At 41.7% G+C, this 20,311-nt stretch overlaps 1 protein-coding gene across 1 annotated transcript in view; it reads left to right on the forward strand.

The window, feature by feature from the left end:
* Positions 1–20,311, forward strand: part of LOC112107192 (lipoxygenase homology domain-containing protein 1) — a 198,931-nt gene that overhangs the window by 28,720 nt on the left and 149,900 nt on the right. Inside the window, exons 3-12 of the mRNA XM_026659537.2 lie at positions 2,333–2,496; positions 3,991–4,077; positions 6,741–6,873; positions 10,251–10,402; positions 11,057–11,135; positions 14,661–14,736; positions 16,335–16,411; positions 16,515–16,546; positions 16,699–16,828; positions 19,911–20,011. Of these exons, the coding sequence (XP_026515322.2) occupies positions 2,333–2,496; positions 3,991–4,077; positions 6,741–6,873; positions 10,251–10,402; positions 11,057–11,135; positions 14,661–14,736; positions 16,335–16,411; positions 16,515–16,546; positions 16,699–16,828; positions 19,911–20,011 (1,031 nt within the window). The remainder of the gene's footprint in view (positions 1–2,332; positions 2,497–3,990; positions 4,078–6,740; positions 6,874–10,250; positions 10,403–11,056; positions 11,136–14,660; positions 14,737–16,334; positions 16,412–16,514; positions 16,547–16,698; positions 16,829–19,910; positions 20,012–20,311) is intronic.

The raw sequence follows: 20,311 nt of genomic DNA on the forward strand, positions 1-20,311 counted from the left end.
TTTGGCACAATCTCCAACACGTATTCAGTTTGCCACACCCAGATCTTACAGGGAGAGCACCCATTAATCAAGTACAAATAATTTAAAAAGCAACAGTCCAACTATTAACACAAGATCCAAATTCACCTTTAAATACATTTTGCAATATAAAGTCATCCCAACAATTATTCCAGCATCCTTGCATTAATTTGCATATTTTTCTACCCCCACGAGGCTCATCAACAGGGCTTGACCCCAGAATTTTCCACAGCACAAACTTTTTCTTCTTCAGGTATAGGAGCAACTGGTGTGGGATAAACATGCTATTATCCTCTATGTGGAGCAGCCCATACAGGGAGCCACAACACACATGTTGCCAATGAGTTCTACTAGTATTTGTGAGACTGCAGTGACAGGCTGGGTATCAGGAGCCTTGGATTCTGGGAGCTGATTGTGGTGTATGGGATACAGACAACATAGCTAAATGTAACAATGTCCCTTGTTGGATCATCTGTAGGGAGTGAAGCCAAGACCTCTTGATGTAAAAAAATGAGCCTCTATCTCTTCAGCTATAGAACCAGTTCTCTTAGCCCAGAAATATTAGAAGAGTTGTACATTTCTCTGTGTGCTCTAGCTGCGAGAGAGGGACATAGAGCCACACCGTACTGGTGTCAATTGCACAAGCCCCTAATTTGACATGTTTCTTCTGAAAGACTGTGTAGCACGGTAGTTGAGATTGGACTCAGTTATATTAGAGCCATGGATTCCAGTTCCAGCTATGCTTTGTGCAAGCTCTCAGTTATCTTTCCTTCCTTAGAGGCTTTTAAGGTCAGGCTTGACAAAGCCCTTGACTGGGATGATTTAGTTAGGAATTGGTCCTGCTTTGAGCAGGGGGTTGGACTAGATGACTCCTGAGGTCCCTTCCAACCCTGATATTCTATGATTCTATGATTCTATGATCTTATCTGTGAATATGATGAATAATAATTACCTCCAAGGTATGAAACCTTGGCTCAACATAAGAGCTGCGAAGGGCACAGAAATATCAACAGCAGTTCATTTCCAGTCAGTGGAAGAGCTGAGAGTAGCACACATGGCTTTGCTGTTTAGTGTGGCTTCTATGACGCTATAGGGCACCATGGGGGTATTGCTCACTGCTTCTAAAAATCACATGAAGGCTGCAGCCTTTTGCATCATCACAAGATGTCTTGCAGTAGGGGCCAAATCGCATTACCTGCAGCAAATTCATGAGGGTAGGCCACGCTGTAGTCTGGCTTAACTATAACAGAGTCATAGTGTCCCTGAAGTGTTCCTAACCTCTGTTTGCCAGATGCTGGGAATGGGCGACATGGGATGGACCATTTGAGGATTACCTGTTCTGTTCATTCCCTCTGAAGCACCTGGCTCTGGCCACTGTCGGAAGACGGGATACTGGGCTAGATGGACCCAGTATGGCCGTTCCTATGTTCATAGTGGACAGTTGCTGGCATCTATGGGCTACCGATGTTTTCACCTAAATTTCTTCATAGTTAACTGTTTAATTATTTGGACTGCCACTGCGGGTACTTCTACACTGCCCATGGATCTTTGGTTGCAGCGTGGACTGGCATGCCCACACTAACTTTAACCTAGCTAGCGTGGCTAAAAATATCAGTGAAGAAGTGGTGGAAAAGGTTCCACAGGGCTCCTGGGTACATACTCATGTTGCTAGCTCGCACTGAAGCCTGTGTAACTGTGTCTTCACTGTTATTATTGTTCAAACTAGCTAGATTAAAGCTAGCACAGGTATGTTTACACAAGCTGCAATTGCACTACCGATTGCAGTGTAGACATACTCTGAGACGGCTGCGCTGCTTACTGAAACAAAAATATACATAGCACCTGGTTGCTGACTTAATTATTAAAATATATGCTTTTGGTTGGAGAGAACTTTTATAAGAAGACTAAACCAATAAAGATATAGTGGACCTTTATAACTATGGAATTAAGTTGTGTGAAAAAACAAGATGCTCTCCATGTGGATGTAAGGGCACAGAAAAGAACTATATGATGCTATATCATATATCATATTATTTGAGAATGTGCGTTCATGAATTAGGCTGTATCATATTACATATGCACAAAGGAGCACAGCAAAGGATCTGCGTGCAACCTGACATTTTCTGGTTTTTTGAGTGCCTAACCATGCAAACTCAATAATCACGTAATGGATGCTTTTTTATAGCATATATATACAGATGTGTATATTTATATTTGTCTGCTTTATGTATCTTAGAATTTTGATTATTGAAACAAATTTTGCCAGGGTGCCATGGGTTCAGATAATTGTGCATGCCCTTGTATGTTTTCATAGCTGGCAAATGGAAGGTGTCTGTCCTCACCAGTGATATACCATCTGCAGGAACCAGCTCACAGGTTTATATTACATTGTATGGGGATTACAGTAATTCAGGGCCTATCTTTCTGTATGGAGAAGCAGGGGAACTGTTTCAGAGGGGCAATGAAGACATCTTCACTGTAAGTAATAAACATTCAGTATATTTTCTTTATTGTCCATAGTGGCCTACCAGATTACATAAAATGTGTAAAGCTATGTGATAAAAGGGACAGTCAGTTTTTGTACAGTAGACCAGGAAACAAGTAATACTACTGTTAAATACAGAGCTAAACCTAATTGTTTTTCTTAAATGCTAATTAAGCTCAGTATATTTCATTAAGAAATATCAACTACTGTATATAGAACCAAATAACTAACTGCAAAGGATAGAGAAGCCAAACATTTGGGTTAATTTTTAAGATCTTAAAGTTGAAATGAAGTAGTAGGGCTTAGATGGGAGTTAGGTGCCTAAACACCTTTGAGGATTGGGACCTTAGTTTCTCTCTCCCTCAGTTCCCCATCTGTAAAATGGGAATAATGATATTTCCCTATCTTCCAGGGGTGATTAAAGACTGTGAGATGCTCAATTAGTACAGTAATGGGGGACCGTAGAAGTATCTATGATGGATATTTTAACACAAAACCATCTGCACAAAAACATAATAGACATGAACTCCGAGTGTGTCTAGGGGACCTGGAGGAAAAAGAAAATGGCAATAGTACAATAGCAGCCAAATTATTAACACAAAAGCAAATTTCATTCACTAGCGATGGCTCCAGATGTGGTGGTTGAGCTTCAGAATTGCTGGAAGATGCCTCCAACGATGCTCCAGGGAGCAGGTGGATTAGGGTTGTCTTACAACAAAAGCAAATACAGTTCCTCTTCCCTGTCTTTGTCCCTCCAGCCGCCATTTCTCTCCTGTATCTGAGTTTCGTCGTGTGAACAACCTTTTTATCGCCCTCTGGCCTAGTCTTGCCTTGGGCTCTCTCTTTTTGACTGGCATGCAAGAAGAGGGGAAGAGAAGGGAAGCCATGTATTTGTCCTTGTGTATCTCTGTGCAGGAATTTCTTTATTGTTTATTTCACAAAGTCCGGGGGACTTAGCATCCAAGGGTTTGCTTCACATACATCTCTGCAGTGTAAGTGAACTCAGAAGATGAGCTGTCCAGACTGCTGTGTTGGGAGAAAAGCAGTTCCAATGAGTGGACTAAATCATGAGAAAACTCATACCCCAGAGGATGAGAGATTCCTATTAGTAAGTTCCCAAAGCCCAAATGATGATCTCTCCATTGATAAGAGCATCCCGGTTCACACTTTGCTGCTTGACCGACTTGCATGCAGAGTTGGTGCACTGAGATCACTGAAGCCATATTTAGAGTTGGAAGCATGCACCCAGCACTCCCAAGAACTAATCTTCTTCCAAACACAGACTTATGAGATAATCAAAGTAGACCATTTTGTATCAAGAGACACTGTATTTTAAACACAACACAATGCCTGATTGTTACTGTTCTCCAGGAAAAAGTTTTTAAAATAGGAATGTAACATACGAGTGATACCTACTGAACTAATTGTTCTTTGGAATTTTTCTTTTAAGGAGCTAGATGCAATTTATCTATTTATTTCCTTTATAGATTGACATTGGAGATGTAGGAGAGCTCTATAAAATACGCATAGGACACAATAACTCTGGAGAATCCCCCTCTTGGCACTGTGAAGAGGTGAGAACCCTGAGCATGTGTTTTAAACAATCGTTGTGCCCGAACGAGCAAAATAGTAATAATAAAAAATCCTGGGAGAAGTATTTCAGTCAGACACTGATGCTTATTGCATCACTGAGAAACCTATTTATTGTGGGTTGTTCTTGTGAGGAGTTTATGGCAGCCCAAGAGCCATATTGCTAAGGTTTCCTTTTCAGTTTCTAAGGAGAAAGGATGTCCACTGAATATTTATGATCCTTCTAAATTACAAGTTATATACTGAGTATTTCCATGGTTTATACAAGGTGTGGTTTGTAGCATAGGTAGTATGCTAGTTCTCTTTCCAACCCTTACTGAGACAAGGTGTGGTCAGTGTGCCCCAGGAAATAGGACAGAGGTCTGGGTGTAAGGAGACCTGGTTTCTATTCCCAGCTTTGCCAATCACCTACTGTGTGACCTTAAGCAAATAATTTCACCTCTTTGTGTCTCAGTTTCCTCATCTATAAATTAAGGATAACAATACTTAACCTCCTTTAGCACTTTGAGAGCTACAGATGAAAAGAGCTTATCATTATAATTCATGTTTGAGGGCAGATTCAGACGTGGTACCAATGGTTGCAGTTCCATTGAAGTCAACCTAGTTATAATCTTGTGCACCAGGTCCATGTATGGGCAGCATTCTTTGACCACATTTTCCTAGTAACTGCATGCCTGGATGGAGAAGTTTTATAACTACTAGGTTGTCAGGGAGTCCAGATGGTTACTTAGCTTCTGCCCTAGGAACTATGGGACACCTCTTCTAGCTCAATAGCTGACAGACAGAGTCAAAGTGTTTCCCAACTCCTGTTGGCTTTTGGGCAGCCTGAAGTTTCCTATCTGCCAGAAGACCCTTTAAGGATTGTGGAAGGCAGGAGCTCATAATGGAGGAGAGCAGCCATTGCATGCCCCCCATCCAAACACTAGTAAAGGTTGGAGGGGCAGGCCACCAGCCCTTCTTAAACTATATTTAGGGGAGGGGGCTACTAGAAGAGGGGAGCAGCTGTCATCCAGGGAATGATTATTGATATATTTATTTATTATTTACTTATTATTTATTTGGGTCACATATAATCTAACCCACTAAATGAATCTGCAGATGTTGGCCCTCCAGCAGCCCCTATGAACAGACCCTGCAAGGTCCGCATTCTGTGTGGTGCATCTATTTAAATTGAGAAACTAAAGTCAGGCAAAAAAGGAACGAAAAGGAGCTTGGGCTTTTTCTTTCCTCCTCGCCTTGCCTCCACGTATGCAAGCTGGTAGAACTTAATTAAAATCAATGGCACTTCAGTGTACACGGTTGATTCTTGGCTCACAAAGTCTGTTTTTTGTCTACTTACCTGGGCTCATCTGAAATAAAAACAGCTGGATCAAGACCTGAAACCACAGCAGCTTTTAGGCAGCAGTCCATCAGCGAGGGCTCAATCATTCCATCCGCTCTGCAGCTTTGGAGGGAGGGGCTAAAGGAGCCGAATATCTTCTACAAAGACCCCCACATTTTGTGCAGTAGAGTTAACACAGTATGGTCCTTCACTGCTATGGAATCTGGGGAGAGGGGAACAACGCAGTAGTCTGGGGAGACAAACTGGTCAGCACTATCTCCTGGGAAATCCATACATTCTCCTCCAGATATGAAATCAAGAGACCACGTTGTATTACTTTTGTGCTACAAATGTGCAGTAATGAGCTACACTGCTGGGCAGCCCCACAGAAGTGCTAGCCCTCCATGCATAAACCCCTACATCTGTGGCTTTCCTTATGGATCTCCCGGCGTTAAGATGGTTTGAGGTCTATTCATGGCTACAAACACCTCTCTCAAGCATGGTGCTACCTCGCTCACGTGCATGAAGTGTTCCCCTCCCACATGTTTTTCCACAGGAGATAATGATAGGCTTTGGGTTTGCCAGTTTTCTTCAAGCAAGATTAGAGAGTTTGGTTCACCAACATTTGTGGTGAACCTCTTGCAGTTACTTCCTTTTAAACATAGTATTCCAGCCCTGAAAGAGTGGGCAGCAGTAAGACTTTCCAATAATTGGGATTCCCTTATATTACAATTAAAGGGACATGTCAGACTAAACGGTGTGAAGCAGCAGTTGGCTCAGCCCAGGAGAGTGAGGAGTGGGCAGAGGCGGCTTTATGTCACCTTCGCACCTCCTTAATCCTAGGTTGGCCAGGGGGATGCTGAGCTGCTCGTGCTACTCTGATATATGACACCCTTGGCCAGCTGCCTTTGGGAGGGTCTGCAGCTCAGAATAGTCAGAGCACAAAACATTGATTGTTTCCCTTCCACTCCTGGTGCCCCTTCCCTATTATGGCTCTATATTAGAGGCTGCATAGGAGAGTAGCATAGGACTGCCTATGACATTCCCGCACCACTTCTGCACTGGGGCTATCCCCCCGGGAGGCCTTCATGGCTCCCTTATGGCACCAGAGCTGCAAACGGGCCAGAGCAAGAGCCAGGATCTGGCCTTTCATCTTAATTCCAGATGTTGCAATAACATCTGCTAGCACAGAACCCTGCAGCTATGTGGAGCCCCACTGATGCTAGTAGGACTTGGCAGAGGCTGAGAGATCTGCCCCAGCAGAACCGACTTCAGGATTGGAATCTAAGTGACTTAAACAAATGATAATTGTCATTGCTATTATAGGTGCAATTGCAGAACCTTTACACAGGAGAACAGTTTTCTCTCCCTGCCCACCGATGGCTGGCGCAGGACCAGGATGATGGCGAAATCTGTCAGGAGCTTCCTGTTTTGCGACGGGGCCAGCCTGTTCTTCCAGGTAGGCGAAATAATGCATCAGGCAATTCAAGTCACGGACTGCCACCCGTAGAATTCAATTGATTGTTTTTTATCCATTACCTATTATTGTTTGACAGCTGCAGTGCTTTTCTCTGGTCTTTTCCCTTGTGAAGGCTGGGCATGCGCAGCTCCTAACCTGGAGGTGTAACAGGGAGGGGACCTGCAATGTCTTTGATCAAATGTCTTGAATTTCAAAAGTCCTTTAGACTTAGGGTCGTCTCATTGATGTTTTACAGATAAGGGCAGCCCTGTTTACTTTCCACCTGGAAACTCGAACAATGGTGAATAAACCTCACAAGGTTTTTTTGTTTGTTTTTTTACTTATAAAAAAGATCAGGAAACAAAAAAACATATATAACTATCATGATGCCATCATGTACAAACCACAAACACTACTCGGAATATCATGGGAATTGCAGTTTTGTAAATATGTCATGTATTTGACTAATATAATTGCTATTTTCTTTCCTTTTCTGTTACCTGTGGATGCTGCATAGACCACACTCGTACAGAGCTGTTTTCATGGGTGTGTGGAGCAAAGCTAAACAATACGTTAAAATGTTCTTAAATTTAAGTGGACCTGCTACTGACTCCAGACGTAGACTGGGGAAGTGGGAGATGGGTGACATGGAGGACCAGGAGTTCCAAAGGTGGCATGTTGAGGGGGGGAGGTGCACTGGGACAGACATGGACTGGGAATAGCTGACTGGATGGTATGGAGCTGTGCTATCTCTGTTATCTATGGCTGAGCTAAGGTGGGGGAGGAGGCAGAAGGACATGAAAAAGGCATATAGTGTGGGACCCTAACACAATAATATTTAAGCTTAATCATACCTGCCCTTGAGGTGAAAGAAAAGTCCTTTCTGTCCCTTTGCCCCCAACAATACAGCCACATAGCTGTCAGCCATAACCGGCTCAGGGAGTACTATGTAGAAAGGCTAGCCAGCATTAACCACAGTGCTCCAGGATCCTGAGCAGGCATGACCATGGTCCCACCCTCATACACTAGATGTTTGCTGCAGAGAAACACCAAAAGGCGTGGCTGGCTAAACCCATAAAATAGGTATGAAGTATCAAAGGGGTAGCCGTGTTAGTCTGTATCCACAAAAACAATGAGGAGTCCGGTGGCACCTTAAATACTAACAGATTTATTTGGGCATAAGCTTTTGTGGGTAAAAAACCCACTTCTTCAGATGCATGGAGTGAAAATTACAGATGCAGGCATAAATATACTGACACATGAAGAGAAGGGAGTTACCTTACAAGTGGAGAACCAGTGTTGACAGGGCCAATTTAATCAGGGTGGATGTGGTCCACTTCCAATAATTGATGAGGAGATGTCAATACCAAGAGAGGGAAAATTGCTTTTGTAGTGAGCCAGCTACTCCCAGTCCGTATTCAAGCCCAAATTAATGGTGTTAAATTTTCAAATGAATTGTAGCTCTGCAGTTTCTATTTGAAAATTGATGTGTAGGTGAATGAGCCACATCATCAGAGGCTCATTCACCCACACATCTACTAATGTGATATATGCCATCATGTGCCAGCAATGCCCCTCTGCCATGTACATTGGCCAAACTGGACAGTCTCTACGAAAAAGAATAAATGGACACAAATCAGACATCAAGAATGGTAACATACAAAAGCCAGTAGGAGAACACTTCAATCTCCCTGGACATTCTATAACAGATTTAAAAGTAGCCATACTTGAACAAAAAACTTCAAAAACAGACTTCAAACAAGATTGGGGGAATAGGGATTCCAAGTGACCCTGCCCTGAATTTTTGTGTAAATCACTTGGTGGTGGCAGCAAAACTGTCCAAGGACAAGGAAAGCAATTTGTGCCTTGAGGAAGTTTTTAACCTAACCTGGTAGAATATAAGATTAGGGGGTCTTTCATGTGGGTCCCCACATCTGTACCCCAGAGTTCAGAGTGTGTGTGGGAACTCTGACAATGATTCTGTTGTATTAGGAGTGTACAAACAGAAGGTCTCAACTCAGAAGAAGCAGCAAAGAGTCCTATGGCACCTTATAGACTAACAGATGTATTGGAGCATGAGCTTTCGTGGGTGAATACCCACTTCATTGGATGCATGTCATTCACCCACGAAAGCTCATGCTCCAATACATCTGTTAGTCTATCAGGTGCCACAGGACTCTTTGCTGCTTTTACAGATCCAGACTAACATGGCTACCCCTCTGATACTTGACACCAACTCAGAAGTGTTTACAATCTGCAAATGGCAAAAGAAGCTCGCGTCTTCCCAGTCAGAGGATTAGAGGGGTAGATGGCAGAATGTTCACATTCACATACACACACAGCTCATACCTGCGCACACACCCACAGTAGCATCTTCCCCTGGAAATGTGGCACTTCTTGGCCCTAGCAGGGATTGGAGCAATTATTGTCCTAATTTAAAATGCTCTCAACCATAGGCTGTCGACTGCCCAAAGTCCATAGAAAATGTCTTTGATCTAAAAATAAAACAAAGAAGGGAAGATGGCAGTGCCTAGAGAACAGAGTTAAGGTTGTTTTGGATGCCTGAACAATGTAATTCTATACTTTCAGCTGTTTTCTTTTCTTTTATATTTAATCTTAATTTTGAATTATCTGTTTTTTTAATGTCTCTGCCTTTTTTCTTCAGATTTATAGCTGCATAAATATAACCCATACATTACTATTCCCATTCTTAATCCCAGTATTTTGCCTGGGAGTTTTATTTTATGTCATATTACATATTTTGTATTAAACACCCAAAGGTGTTACAGTTTTCATTTATAGCCCTTCCCTTCCCTCCCAAACTTACAAAGTGATTAAAGAAGATTCCCCATCAAATGCAATAAAGGAATAATCTACTATTATTATTGCCCGAAGCACTGAAATATTAAAGCAGTGAAGCATTATTTGATGCTGTAAAGTGGAGACAATGGTGCTAGAATTTATTTTTTAACCAGTGCTTTTAAAAGGTTGATGGCTGCAGTCTGGAATATTTGTGGTCTGACTGCTTATGTTGAGGCTAATCTTGGATTTACTTTGTTTACTTTTCTGCTTTATAATGACTGTAAGTGGTGCTGTAGGACAAAAATATACTGTTGTGCATTTAGAGCTGATTTTCAATTTGCATTCGCCACTGGGAATACCAACCTGCGGTAAACAGCATGCACACAAAATCAAAACAAGTTTGTGTGTCATTTTACTTAATATTAAATGGAATTTTTTATGAATGAAAAGTACATGATAGCTGATCCTTGATACAGCTGTATTTGGACTGTATAGTCACTCTGCTTTACAACTGGATATTACTATAACTATGGTAGTGTTTGTAATGTAAAAAATCTGTCTTCTTTTACTGTCAGTGACTGTATATGAGGTGCATGTCACAACAGGAGAGCTGTGGAATGCCGGAACAGAAGCTGATGTCTATATTTCCATCCATGGGGAAGAAGGCGATACAGGCTCCAGACAGCTATTTAGGTCAAAGAATCCTAGGAAATTTCTAAAAGGACAAGTGAGTGACAAGAAGCATACTTCCCGATCCATTTGTCTGTCCTTTCTAGCTCTCTACCTTGTAAGATCTGAGGTTGCTACAGGCCAAGGTGGGACTTACACTAGCAAAGATCACTGGTAGACTGCAAAGTTCATAGAAAACCTGCACAATTAAGTCAAAATTATTTTTTAAACATTTGCATTGACATTTTGGGGAAAATTATAATCCATAATAATTATTGTCTAGGTAAAGTGCATACTGTTTTTTAAAATTTCTTAATTATTTAAATACTATATATGGAGAGAAGAAATAACTTCAGTAAAATACATATTTTACTATATTCTGATATTAAGTTATATTACAATTTGTGATTGTTTTGTTAACTAAATTTTGGGCTAGTTTCTGCTCTCCTCACTCTAGTAATTGCATTGATTTGAATAGGACTACATACATAAGCAAAGTGATCAGGATTAGTTCTTTAGTCATAATTGTTGGTCCTGGAAACCAGCTTTGCTTGTCTGCTTTGACATTATCATACATTATTTCATAGATCATATCGGGATGCTCATACTTCATAGAAGAGTTTCACAGGTTTTATACCGTAGGTTTTATGGGTCCCATTGGATGGGGAGTTCTTTTAGAGATTTAATTGCACTTTTCTTGGCTGGTTTGCAGACTGACCTCTTCCTACTTGAAGCTGTGCACCTTGGAAATTTGTACAAGATTGTTATAGGACACAATGGACTTGGATCAGGTGAGAAATCTCTACATATAGTAACTGAATACTGACCACAGCTTTCTGTGAAATTAGAGTAGGTATTTGTAAAATATTCATATGAAATAATGTGACCAAGGTATTTTATAGGGGGAGACAAAGGGTTCCAAGAATATCAGTCATTAAAATGAAAAGGTTACATTTTGGTACCATCACAAATTCCAAATAATCATCCTTAACCTCTATTATAGTCCAAATAATTGTATTAAAAAGTTACTTTTAAATAAAGGGTACTGCACATTATAGTTCTGTCATTCCCGTTTGAAAAATTGAATTTGTTTGTCTTTTCTGCACTTTGAATATTTCATTGTACAGTCTCTATTCTGTATGTCTTCTGGAGATGGTCTATCACTGTAAATGAAATTTATTAGCATCATTATTATTTAAATTGCAGTAGTGCCTGACAGTCCCAACCAGGGATTTGAGGGCCATTGTGCTAGGTACTGTACACACACAGTTAATGGAAATATGGGCTATGAACCAAATTGTCTATGAGCACAAGACTTGGATTTATTTGTCCCTGAATACCAAACACTGTAGCAGATCAATGCTAGACGGTCTGGGCCAGAGTGTCTAGTAGAGGTGTCAGTTTATTCTGTCTTGATATTTTAGATACAGGCAGTAATACAGTTAACCTCCCCGTCTCCCTTCCTTCCACTCATCCCTCCAATGTATACAAGACTGGGGGGAGGGATAGCTCAGTGGTTTGAGCATTGGCCTGCTAAACCCAGGGTTGGGAGTTCAATCCTTGAGGGGGTTACTTAGGGATCTGGGGCAAAATCTGTACTTGGTCATGCTAGTGAAGGCAGGGGGGTAGACTCAATGACCTTTCAGGGTCCCTTCCAGCTCTATGAGATAGGTATATCTCCATATATTGTCAGTAAGATATCACTCATTGCTAGATCATCCCACATTAATCCACTTGTGGAGGACATCCCAACCCCTCTCCATATGGAAGGGGAGAAGTGGCACTTCTGTCACAGTTTCTCTTGTTCATTAGCCTTGCACAGATGCCCCTGGATTGGAACACAGCAAGTAGAGAGCATGGTGACCTCTTGGGGGAGGAAGGGGTGGAGCAGGTTAGATGAGATGTCTCTTTCCACAGTACTATTCCCTCTTTACTCCCAGATTTTCACATGGAAATCCAGGAAAACCATGACTGGGAGCTGTGATATTTTGCTCTGGATCCCTTCTGTGGCTTCTTCTAAACTGCTGAGAAAGGACCCAGTTAATGATTACATAGTTGTTATTGAACCAGGCTGTCAAATGGAAGGGAGTAGCCTCCCAGCAATTCCTTTTCCTAAGGATAAATCCCTAAGAACCACAGAGTTAGAAGGGAAAATGGCTCAAGAAAAACCCTATGTGGGGAAAATCCTTGAGTTTTCCACTCCTCCAGACAACCTGCTATAGGTTTTTCAGTGGCAGTTTTTATTATGCAACCTCCTGTCTTAAGAGACCACACCATTATTATTTATTATTTATTTGTTTTATCTATTTGTATTACACTAATGCCTAGACACCCCAGACTGAATCATGCCCCCACGTGTTAAGCCCAGTACAGAAACATCGTGAGACATTCCCTGCCGTAGAGAGCTTGCAATCGAAGTAGACAAGTTGAACAAATGAGTGGGAGACAAAGGAAGTGTCTCCAGATCTATTGAATGCAGTCTTGCAGTCTTAATCCACTTTCATTGGAAGAGCCACTTCCTCTAAGCAATTGATTTTTTAAATTAATCATTTGGATGGTTGCTCATGGCAGGTTTCACTGTATCTTAAAAAAATCTCCATTTTCTCATGAACTCCATTCTCATCAACTCTTCCTCTGCAGTAGTGTCTCTCAGGCAGATGCCTGCTATCCTCTGACGTTTCTGCACATTATAACATGGCTCTCTGTCGTGGAGTTTTGCAATGATGAAACAGCCATGTGCCAAGATCAGTAGTGTCAAACAATCAATTTTCTTCATTCCGCTTTGAGCCAGTCAATATAATCCCTTAGAGTTGCTGTCAGTGTGGGCCTCTCAGATTGGTTAATGATTAAACTGTCAGCTTCCTGGACTTCTGAAATATTCCATGGAGTTACACTGTCTCTCACAATGCGTACTCATCAAGGGAATATTGCACCATTTAATGCCATAGACTTGCCAGGAATGGAGAGTACCTTTGCTGCCAATTAAGGTTTTAAAAAATTGAAGGCAGTGTTATTGCCAAATTGTATCCAAAATACAGATATGTTCAGCTTTATTGATAATTTGACCAAAATATTAAAGAATTAAGAAGACTAAGAAAATATCTTCTCAAATACATAAATTAAATGCTTTAAATGAGAGGGATAAGGGGCCGTGCTAGCCTGCAACAGTCCACTTTTAACACCTCTGGTGCTTCTAGCATATGTGACTATAAACGGAGAGTTTTTAAAGTGAATCTTTCTTTCCTTACAATAGCTTGTACTGTGATGAGGAGGTCTGTCCCCCTAAGGGTAGTGGTGCCTGGGGTCAGCCTACCTCCATCATGTGGAATGGCCCTTTAAGATTTTGGGAGGTCTGGTATGCAAGGACCTAGGAGATATTGGTCAAGAGGAAGTGGTCTTGGGTATAAGTCGTGTTTGAGAGGAAATCCTGTTACTGTTTCTTTAAGGGCCCAGGACCAGGAGTCTAGTAGGGCAGGTGGGGCAAAGGTCCACTTTCTTCCAGCCAACTGAGATGAGCTTTAGAAAGGGGAGCAGCTCCTTCTTAATAGCAGGAGAAGGCCTGCCTGCTGAACCCAAGGACTAACTGGGAAAAAGGGGCCAGCTGAAGGAGAAGCTGGCTAAGGACCTACAGGTCCTAAGTTACAAGCCCAGCTCCAAGAAGGAGAGCTGGCTGGGGGACTCCTCTCTTGAGGGAGTGACTCTTTGAACTACAACCCAGCTCCAAGAATGGGACTTGGGGTGATGGAGGGGGGAAGCTCCTGAACAGGGGCAAGAAAAACCTGCCAGGATGATTATATGGATCCAGAGAGCATCTGAACTTGAGTGACTAAAATGGTGAGTTACACTTTGTGGAAATAATTAATAAACCAGACCCCTCAGGAAGGGAGTATGTGCTTTGACCTAATCTGGTCTGGTAATTGCCTGCAAGAGTCTGAGTGGGAGCTATGAGCGGTACACGTGCAGGCTCACCAGGGGTTGCTCTGAAAGCATTCAACCCTGACAAGGACCCTAACGTAATGACAGGAAAACGATGAGCACTACTATATATCAGGGAGTGACTCCTTGCACGGTGCTAATGTTATATTCATTTGTGTTTAAAGTTACTGGGTGTGATTCTGATCTGACTTAAACTGGTTTGACATTGATATAGCTCTGTGAATTCAGTGGAGTTTGCCTTGATTTAAGCTGGTGTAATTTAAATCAGAATCTGGACAAATATATGAGTGTGTGTGTGCGTGCACACACACACACACACACACACACACACAGAGTGAATTTTCATTTTAGGATGTACTTTGTTTTTATTTTGTTCATAGGAAATGGATGGTTTCTGGAGAAGATTGTAGTCCAGGATCCTGTCACAGACCTGGATTATTCTTTTCCTTGTCACAGGTTGGTAATGTTTTCAAATGGGTTATGTTGTAATAACAACTAGTTGTTCATGACTTCTCCAGTCAGGGGTGATTTGTGAAGTGCTTGTCCCCCGAGAATTGAATTGAGATGCTCCAACTCCTTTTACATACTCTAACAAACAGTCATAAGATGGTAAAACGTCTGGTCACTTCAGACCTCTGATACATTTAACCATTGACTGAGCATTGAAACATTCTATATAAGGCGTCTCCACCCCACACCTGTTACAACATTCAGCAGCTGCTGGCTGGCACATCCCCTCATCTGATATTTTGGATCTGACATCAGCTGATCCACCTCTCCCTATATCCAAGGCAACACTTTTCAGTTGAGTGGGTTGCTCTCTCTCTAAGGGTAATTCTGCACCATTGACAATACCAATGGGAGCTTTGGTATTTACTTCAGTGGACTCAGGATCAGGCTTTAGGTTCTCATGATATGGCTATCACTGAGGTGTATCTGAGCGGCTGGTCCTTCCCCGTCCACCCCAAACCTGTCACTGAGCAGCAGCAGAACTTGAAGCAATCCCAATTTCCCTGCTGCTTCCCCTGTGGTCTCTTCTGTTCTGAATCTTCTACTCCTATGCTCATTTCTAATTTTATCTACTATCAATTAATTCACAAATAGCTTATGGAAAATGATATTAATAAAAATCAGTAGAAATATTAGGAATTAGTAAAGTCCAGTCACGTATGAATCCAGCTACAACTTGCCAATGGCACCTCAATTCTGTGTCCTTCTTTCACTTCTACAAGTGAATAAATAAGTGCCCAAGACAGCTTTGAGTGATTGATGTGCACCCTGAAATTGATTTATGTGTGCATGTGGGCTTTCTGCCCATCTGATAGAGCACCTCCTCTTAGCGTGACCTAATTTTGATTCAGTATTGTAGGTGAGATGAACTGCTACAGAGAGAGCTTGAAATACAATGCTAGTTTCATAAATAATTCAGAGACTGCTGAAATCTGTTTTGCACAGAAAAATCCTGTGTGTGGTTGAAGGGCTTGATACACCTCTCACTGACATCACTTTTACAATGGTTCATCTCCTTTGATTTTAACTGAGTTAGCTCTAATTTATGCAGTGTAAGTGAGAAGAGAATAAAGCCTTTTTTACTTTTAATGGCACAGTTTACACCTGTATGGGTTGGGGGTGGGGAGGATGGTGTTGCCTGCAAGAAATTTGCTTCATGAGAGACGATTTTAAGAGTCTGTATAGCTGGGCTTCCTGAAGAAGCCTTTTGGTGGCAGACTGTGTGGTCAGTGGATCTGCTATTACTGATCCCTAACATTGGATCACTAGTTGAGATCTCCAGGTAGTCAGGCTGGCTTGGGCCTTTAGGTCCTGATCAAGAAAAGCACTTAAGCACACGTATAGCTTTAAAAAAGTGAACAGTCCCACTGAAGTCAATGGAAACTCTCACCTGCTTAAAGTTTAGCACATGCTTAAGTGCTTTGGTGGTACAGGGCCTCAGTGCACAAAATATTAAAATGTAATGTGTAAACATTGTGACAAAAATATTGCTGGGTTTGAGATCAAAACAATATAATCAGAATGGGTTCTGTTTTTCTCCAAAGGTGGCTAGATCAAGGGGAAGAGGATGGTAAAATTGTAAGAGAACTAAATGTCACTGACACTACCACCTTCTCTGCAAGTAAGCATAAAACAATGCAGAAGAGAGTACCTTGTCACCGTGACTGTGTCAAAGAATGGCCAGGATACTGTGTAAACTGATCACATTCTCTCTATCTCTGCAGGGCAAGAGCTGGAACTCAAGAGAGAGGAAAACGTAAAGACTTTTTCTCTTTTCAAAAATTGATTTGACAGTATACAAAATCTGTTCTGGGGAAAATCAGGTCAATAGTTTTTCTGTATGTGACGTTTTCTTCCTGTATCTTCTCATAAGGGCTCTTTTCTTCCTTCTTTTAAAAATATAACTAGTGGGCTGCTGAAAGATGGAAGTTTCAGAAAGGCAACACTCTTCAGTTCTACAACAGGCTCACCCGTGGTTTCATACGCCTCAGTCCAGATGGCACAGTTGATGCACTTGGTGACAAGAAGGACAAATATGGTAAAATATTTGCCAGATGGGGATGTGTGGGTGAACAGCATGAGGAAGGAGGGCATCATCAGATCATTGCAGGTGTCATTAGATTCAAAATTAATTCTAACAGGAGCAGAGGATAGCAACCATGAATGTTCTTACTCTTGAATGCATTTAAAACTATTAATGGTAAAAGCCACTTGGTTTTGTTGTAAAAGAACATCTCACAATGGTGTCTCATTATTAAATAGAGTCTAGTTCTCACGTGCTGGTTTAGTGATCCAGAATGCAAACCTCCATGGTAAGGGTGGTAAAACCCTCTCAACAACTGGGGCAGATACTGTTCCAGCCACCAGCTCCAAATGCTTCCTCCTCTCTACCAGTATCACTTCCATCTTATCTGGGTGAGCTTCAACCAACTCACTCCCATTCAAGCCTCAGCTCTCTCTGGCAAGGAGAAAGTACTGTGTTACAAGGGTTTGAGAACGTTAGGTTAAAAGCATAATCTACATTATGGCGGTGCAACCCAAAGTGTCTCAGGTCTTTCCTGATTGGCCTCACCTATGCTCTGAATAGAAGGGGTGACAGAACAGAACTTTGAAGGACATATTTGAGAGAGCCTTCAAGGCAATGAGCAAATTCCCAGCAATTACCTGTGGAATGTCTCTGAGAAATTGGGGCAGAAAACACCCATATGAATAACTCCTCAAGTAATCTTCTCCATGCAGGACAGTCCACAGGTAGATCAATATAATCTGATAGGCATGGAATATGGGTTTCACTTTATTTTTGGAAAGATCCCTTTTTAGTTGTCATGGTTGCTCTTGGAGTGCAATTATTCAGTGACTCAGAATGTTGAATTAATCAAATCTCTAAGTATTGCCTTAAATTTCAGAGCATTCCAAATCCCTAAATGCAGTTACCCAGCATGAGCGTGTTCTGGAAATCCCACAGGGAGTTTCATTTTATGATTTATAAACTGTGACCTACTGGGTAAACCTCCAAACCAACCTCCTTACATGAATCAGGTCTCCTAGGCTGCACTGAGGCAATAAGCAAATCTGTTCAAATTTTAACACTATGGCTTTGACTGATGGATTATGTTTGATTCAATTCCACATGACACCACAGAGTTCATAATCATTTTGCATGCAGAATCCAAATTCACACTGCTGTCTGCTTCACTGTGGACTGCTGCATCTGCATACACTTTCCTTCATGTTTATATGTGGACTTCTGTATGGAAGTTTTTAAATACATAAACACATTAAATTTATAGCACTTTCTGTACATTTAATTTTACACATTAGAAGTAAAATCATCATGCATGTCATTTTCTAATTTTCAGTGAGTAGTATTTTCAGTCTCTGTGTAATTGTGCAGGTACCACAACTGCACACACAGTTATTGCAAATGGCCATGTAAATAGAGCACGCAGCTAGCACAATTGTGATGTCAAATGTAGGCACACATCTACATACACTTTTTGGCATGAAGAACACGTCTCTACCCCTCAAAATTTCCCTTGAACGTTTGTTTAGGTTAAACACATGCACATTACTTTACCAGGGCAGTGAGACTAGCTCTGTACAACGGAAGCTGATGTGAGACTTGTAGCTTAATTTTTCATCTTGGGGCACTGTTCCTTGTGCTCACAGTTAGGAATTAAGTTTCCAGAAAGAAACACCATCTACTTATCTTTCATAGTAAGCAGCTTTAGTGGAAGCTGCTTGGGCTGAAACTTTCCTGCCTTTCAAATGTTGGTGGGACTACAAGGAACAACTTATTAATAACTTTGGACCAGATCCTCAGCTGGTGTAGATTAGGTTCGCGCCAGTGCTTTTGATGGAGTAATTGCAATTTACATCAGTTGAGGATTTGGCTCAGGGATTATTAATTTTTCAGGATTTTTTATCCCTAACTGGAAGCACTAAGAGAAGTGCCATTGTGATTATTATTTTTTGAGCTATGGTTTGATTCTGGCATGTAGGAACACTGCCAACATGCAAGATGTCCCCATGTATGAGATAATTACCTTGAATTTAGTTGATCTAGTTAGAACAATAGTTTAAATAGGCATACGGTGCATGCAGCCTTGCTTCATTGAATGAATATACTTAATTTTTTAACTACTAAACAGCAGGTCGCAACAGCTCTATTTTATTATGAATAGAATACAATTATTCAATAGATAAAATCTCTGGGCCAGATTCTGCCATTCTGAGTAGTACCTTGCACTGCAAGCGGGCCCATCAGAGTGATAGAAAAGGCCTATGGGAGAGAAATGGCTCACAGTGTTATTACACTGGGGATGAGTTTGACTCACTGTATTTATTGCTATCAGTGGGAGCTACAGGCATTTAGGGAAAGTACTATGTTATTTATGTATCTATTTATAATGTGGTAGTGCCTGGAGGCCCCAGTTAGGGATCAAGGCTCTATTGTGGAAAGCACTGAACATTGTACTCTAAGAAGCACAACCCAGAACTCAGCCCAGGAGGGAGGGGATAAGGTGACTATCAGTCACCATAGCACCCTCCTGATCCAGGGCTGCTACAGGGACTGGAGAGACCCCAGGAATAACATGGTCCTGGAGTCTGTCTGAGTTATGGCAGCCTCTCTGGGGTGCCCTATGAGCCACAGTGATGCCTAGAATCTCTGTACTGCTGTGTGCTGCACCCTGCCCCAAACCCGCACCTCTTGCACCCAGGCCCACTCTGGCACGTCTCTATGCTGGGAATTGTCTTCCATATTGCCTGTGCTGGGGGAATCCTCCCTTTACATATACGGGGCTATGCTGCTCCAGCCCTTTTAGCAGGTGCACAGGTGCCAGAATTGGGGTGATAATCTCTCCCTAAGTATATGATGAGAGCTCTTCGCTGATAGCTCTCAAGCAGTGACTTTATGAGCTTCCCGAAATGAATTGGGAGGAGATCTGTTGATCAGAGTCCAATTTTTTCCTCCGTTCTAATTACTAATTTTTTTAATTCGGCCTCTTCTCTGTCAGATAATGTCTTTGCAAAATCATAAATCACTTGTTGGTATTAGATGTAAAAATGAGTTTGAATACATCTATGGCTTTACCTTTTTTCTCCCCCAAACTCTTTAGGTCTCTTTGACGTGACTGTCAAAAGAAATGCACATGTGTTTAAGAGTCATCAGATGCCACATATTGCCCTTGCTCTTGACAATGGCTATGTCACTGGAATGGTACGAAATTGCCTTATTGCTTTTAATTGTTTCATGGTTATTATCATTATTATTATTATTTATTAATTTATTAAATATAATGCAGATTTTGTTCTCTGTTCTAATAAGTATGGGGGGGGGGAGGGATAGCGTAGTGGTTTGAGTATTGACCTGCTAAACCCAGGGTTGTGAGTTCAGCCCTTGAGGGGGCCACTTAGGGATCTGGGGCAAAAATCAGTACTTGGTCCTGCTATTGAAGGCAGGGGGCTGGACTCAATGACCTTTCAGGGTCCCTTCCAGCTCTATGAGATAGGTATATCT

This window comes from Terrapene carolina, unplaced genomic scaffold, assembly GCF_002925995.2.
Source record: "Terrapene carolina triunguis isolate 2854851 unplaced genomic scaffold, T_m_triunguis-2.0 Scaffold58, whole genome shotgun sequence".
Taxonomy (NCBI): Eukaryota; Metazoa; Chordata; order Testudines; family Emydidae; genus Terrapene; species Terrapene triunguis.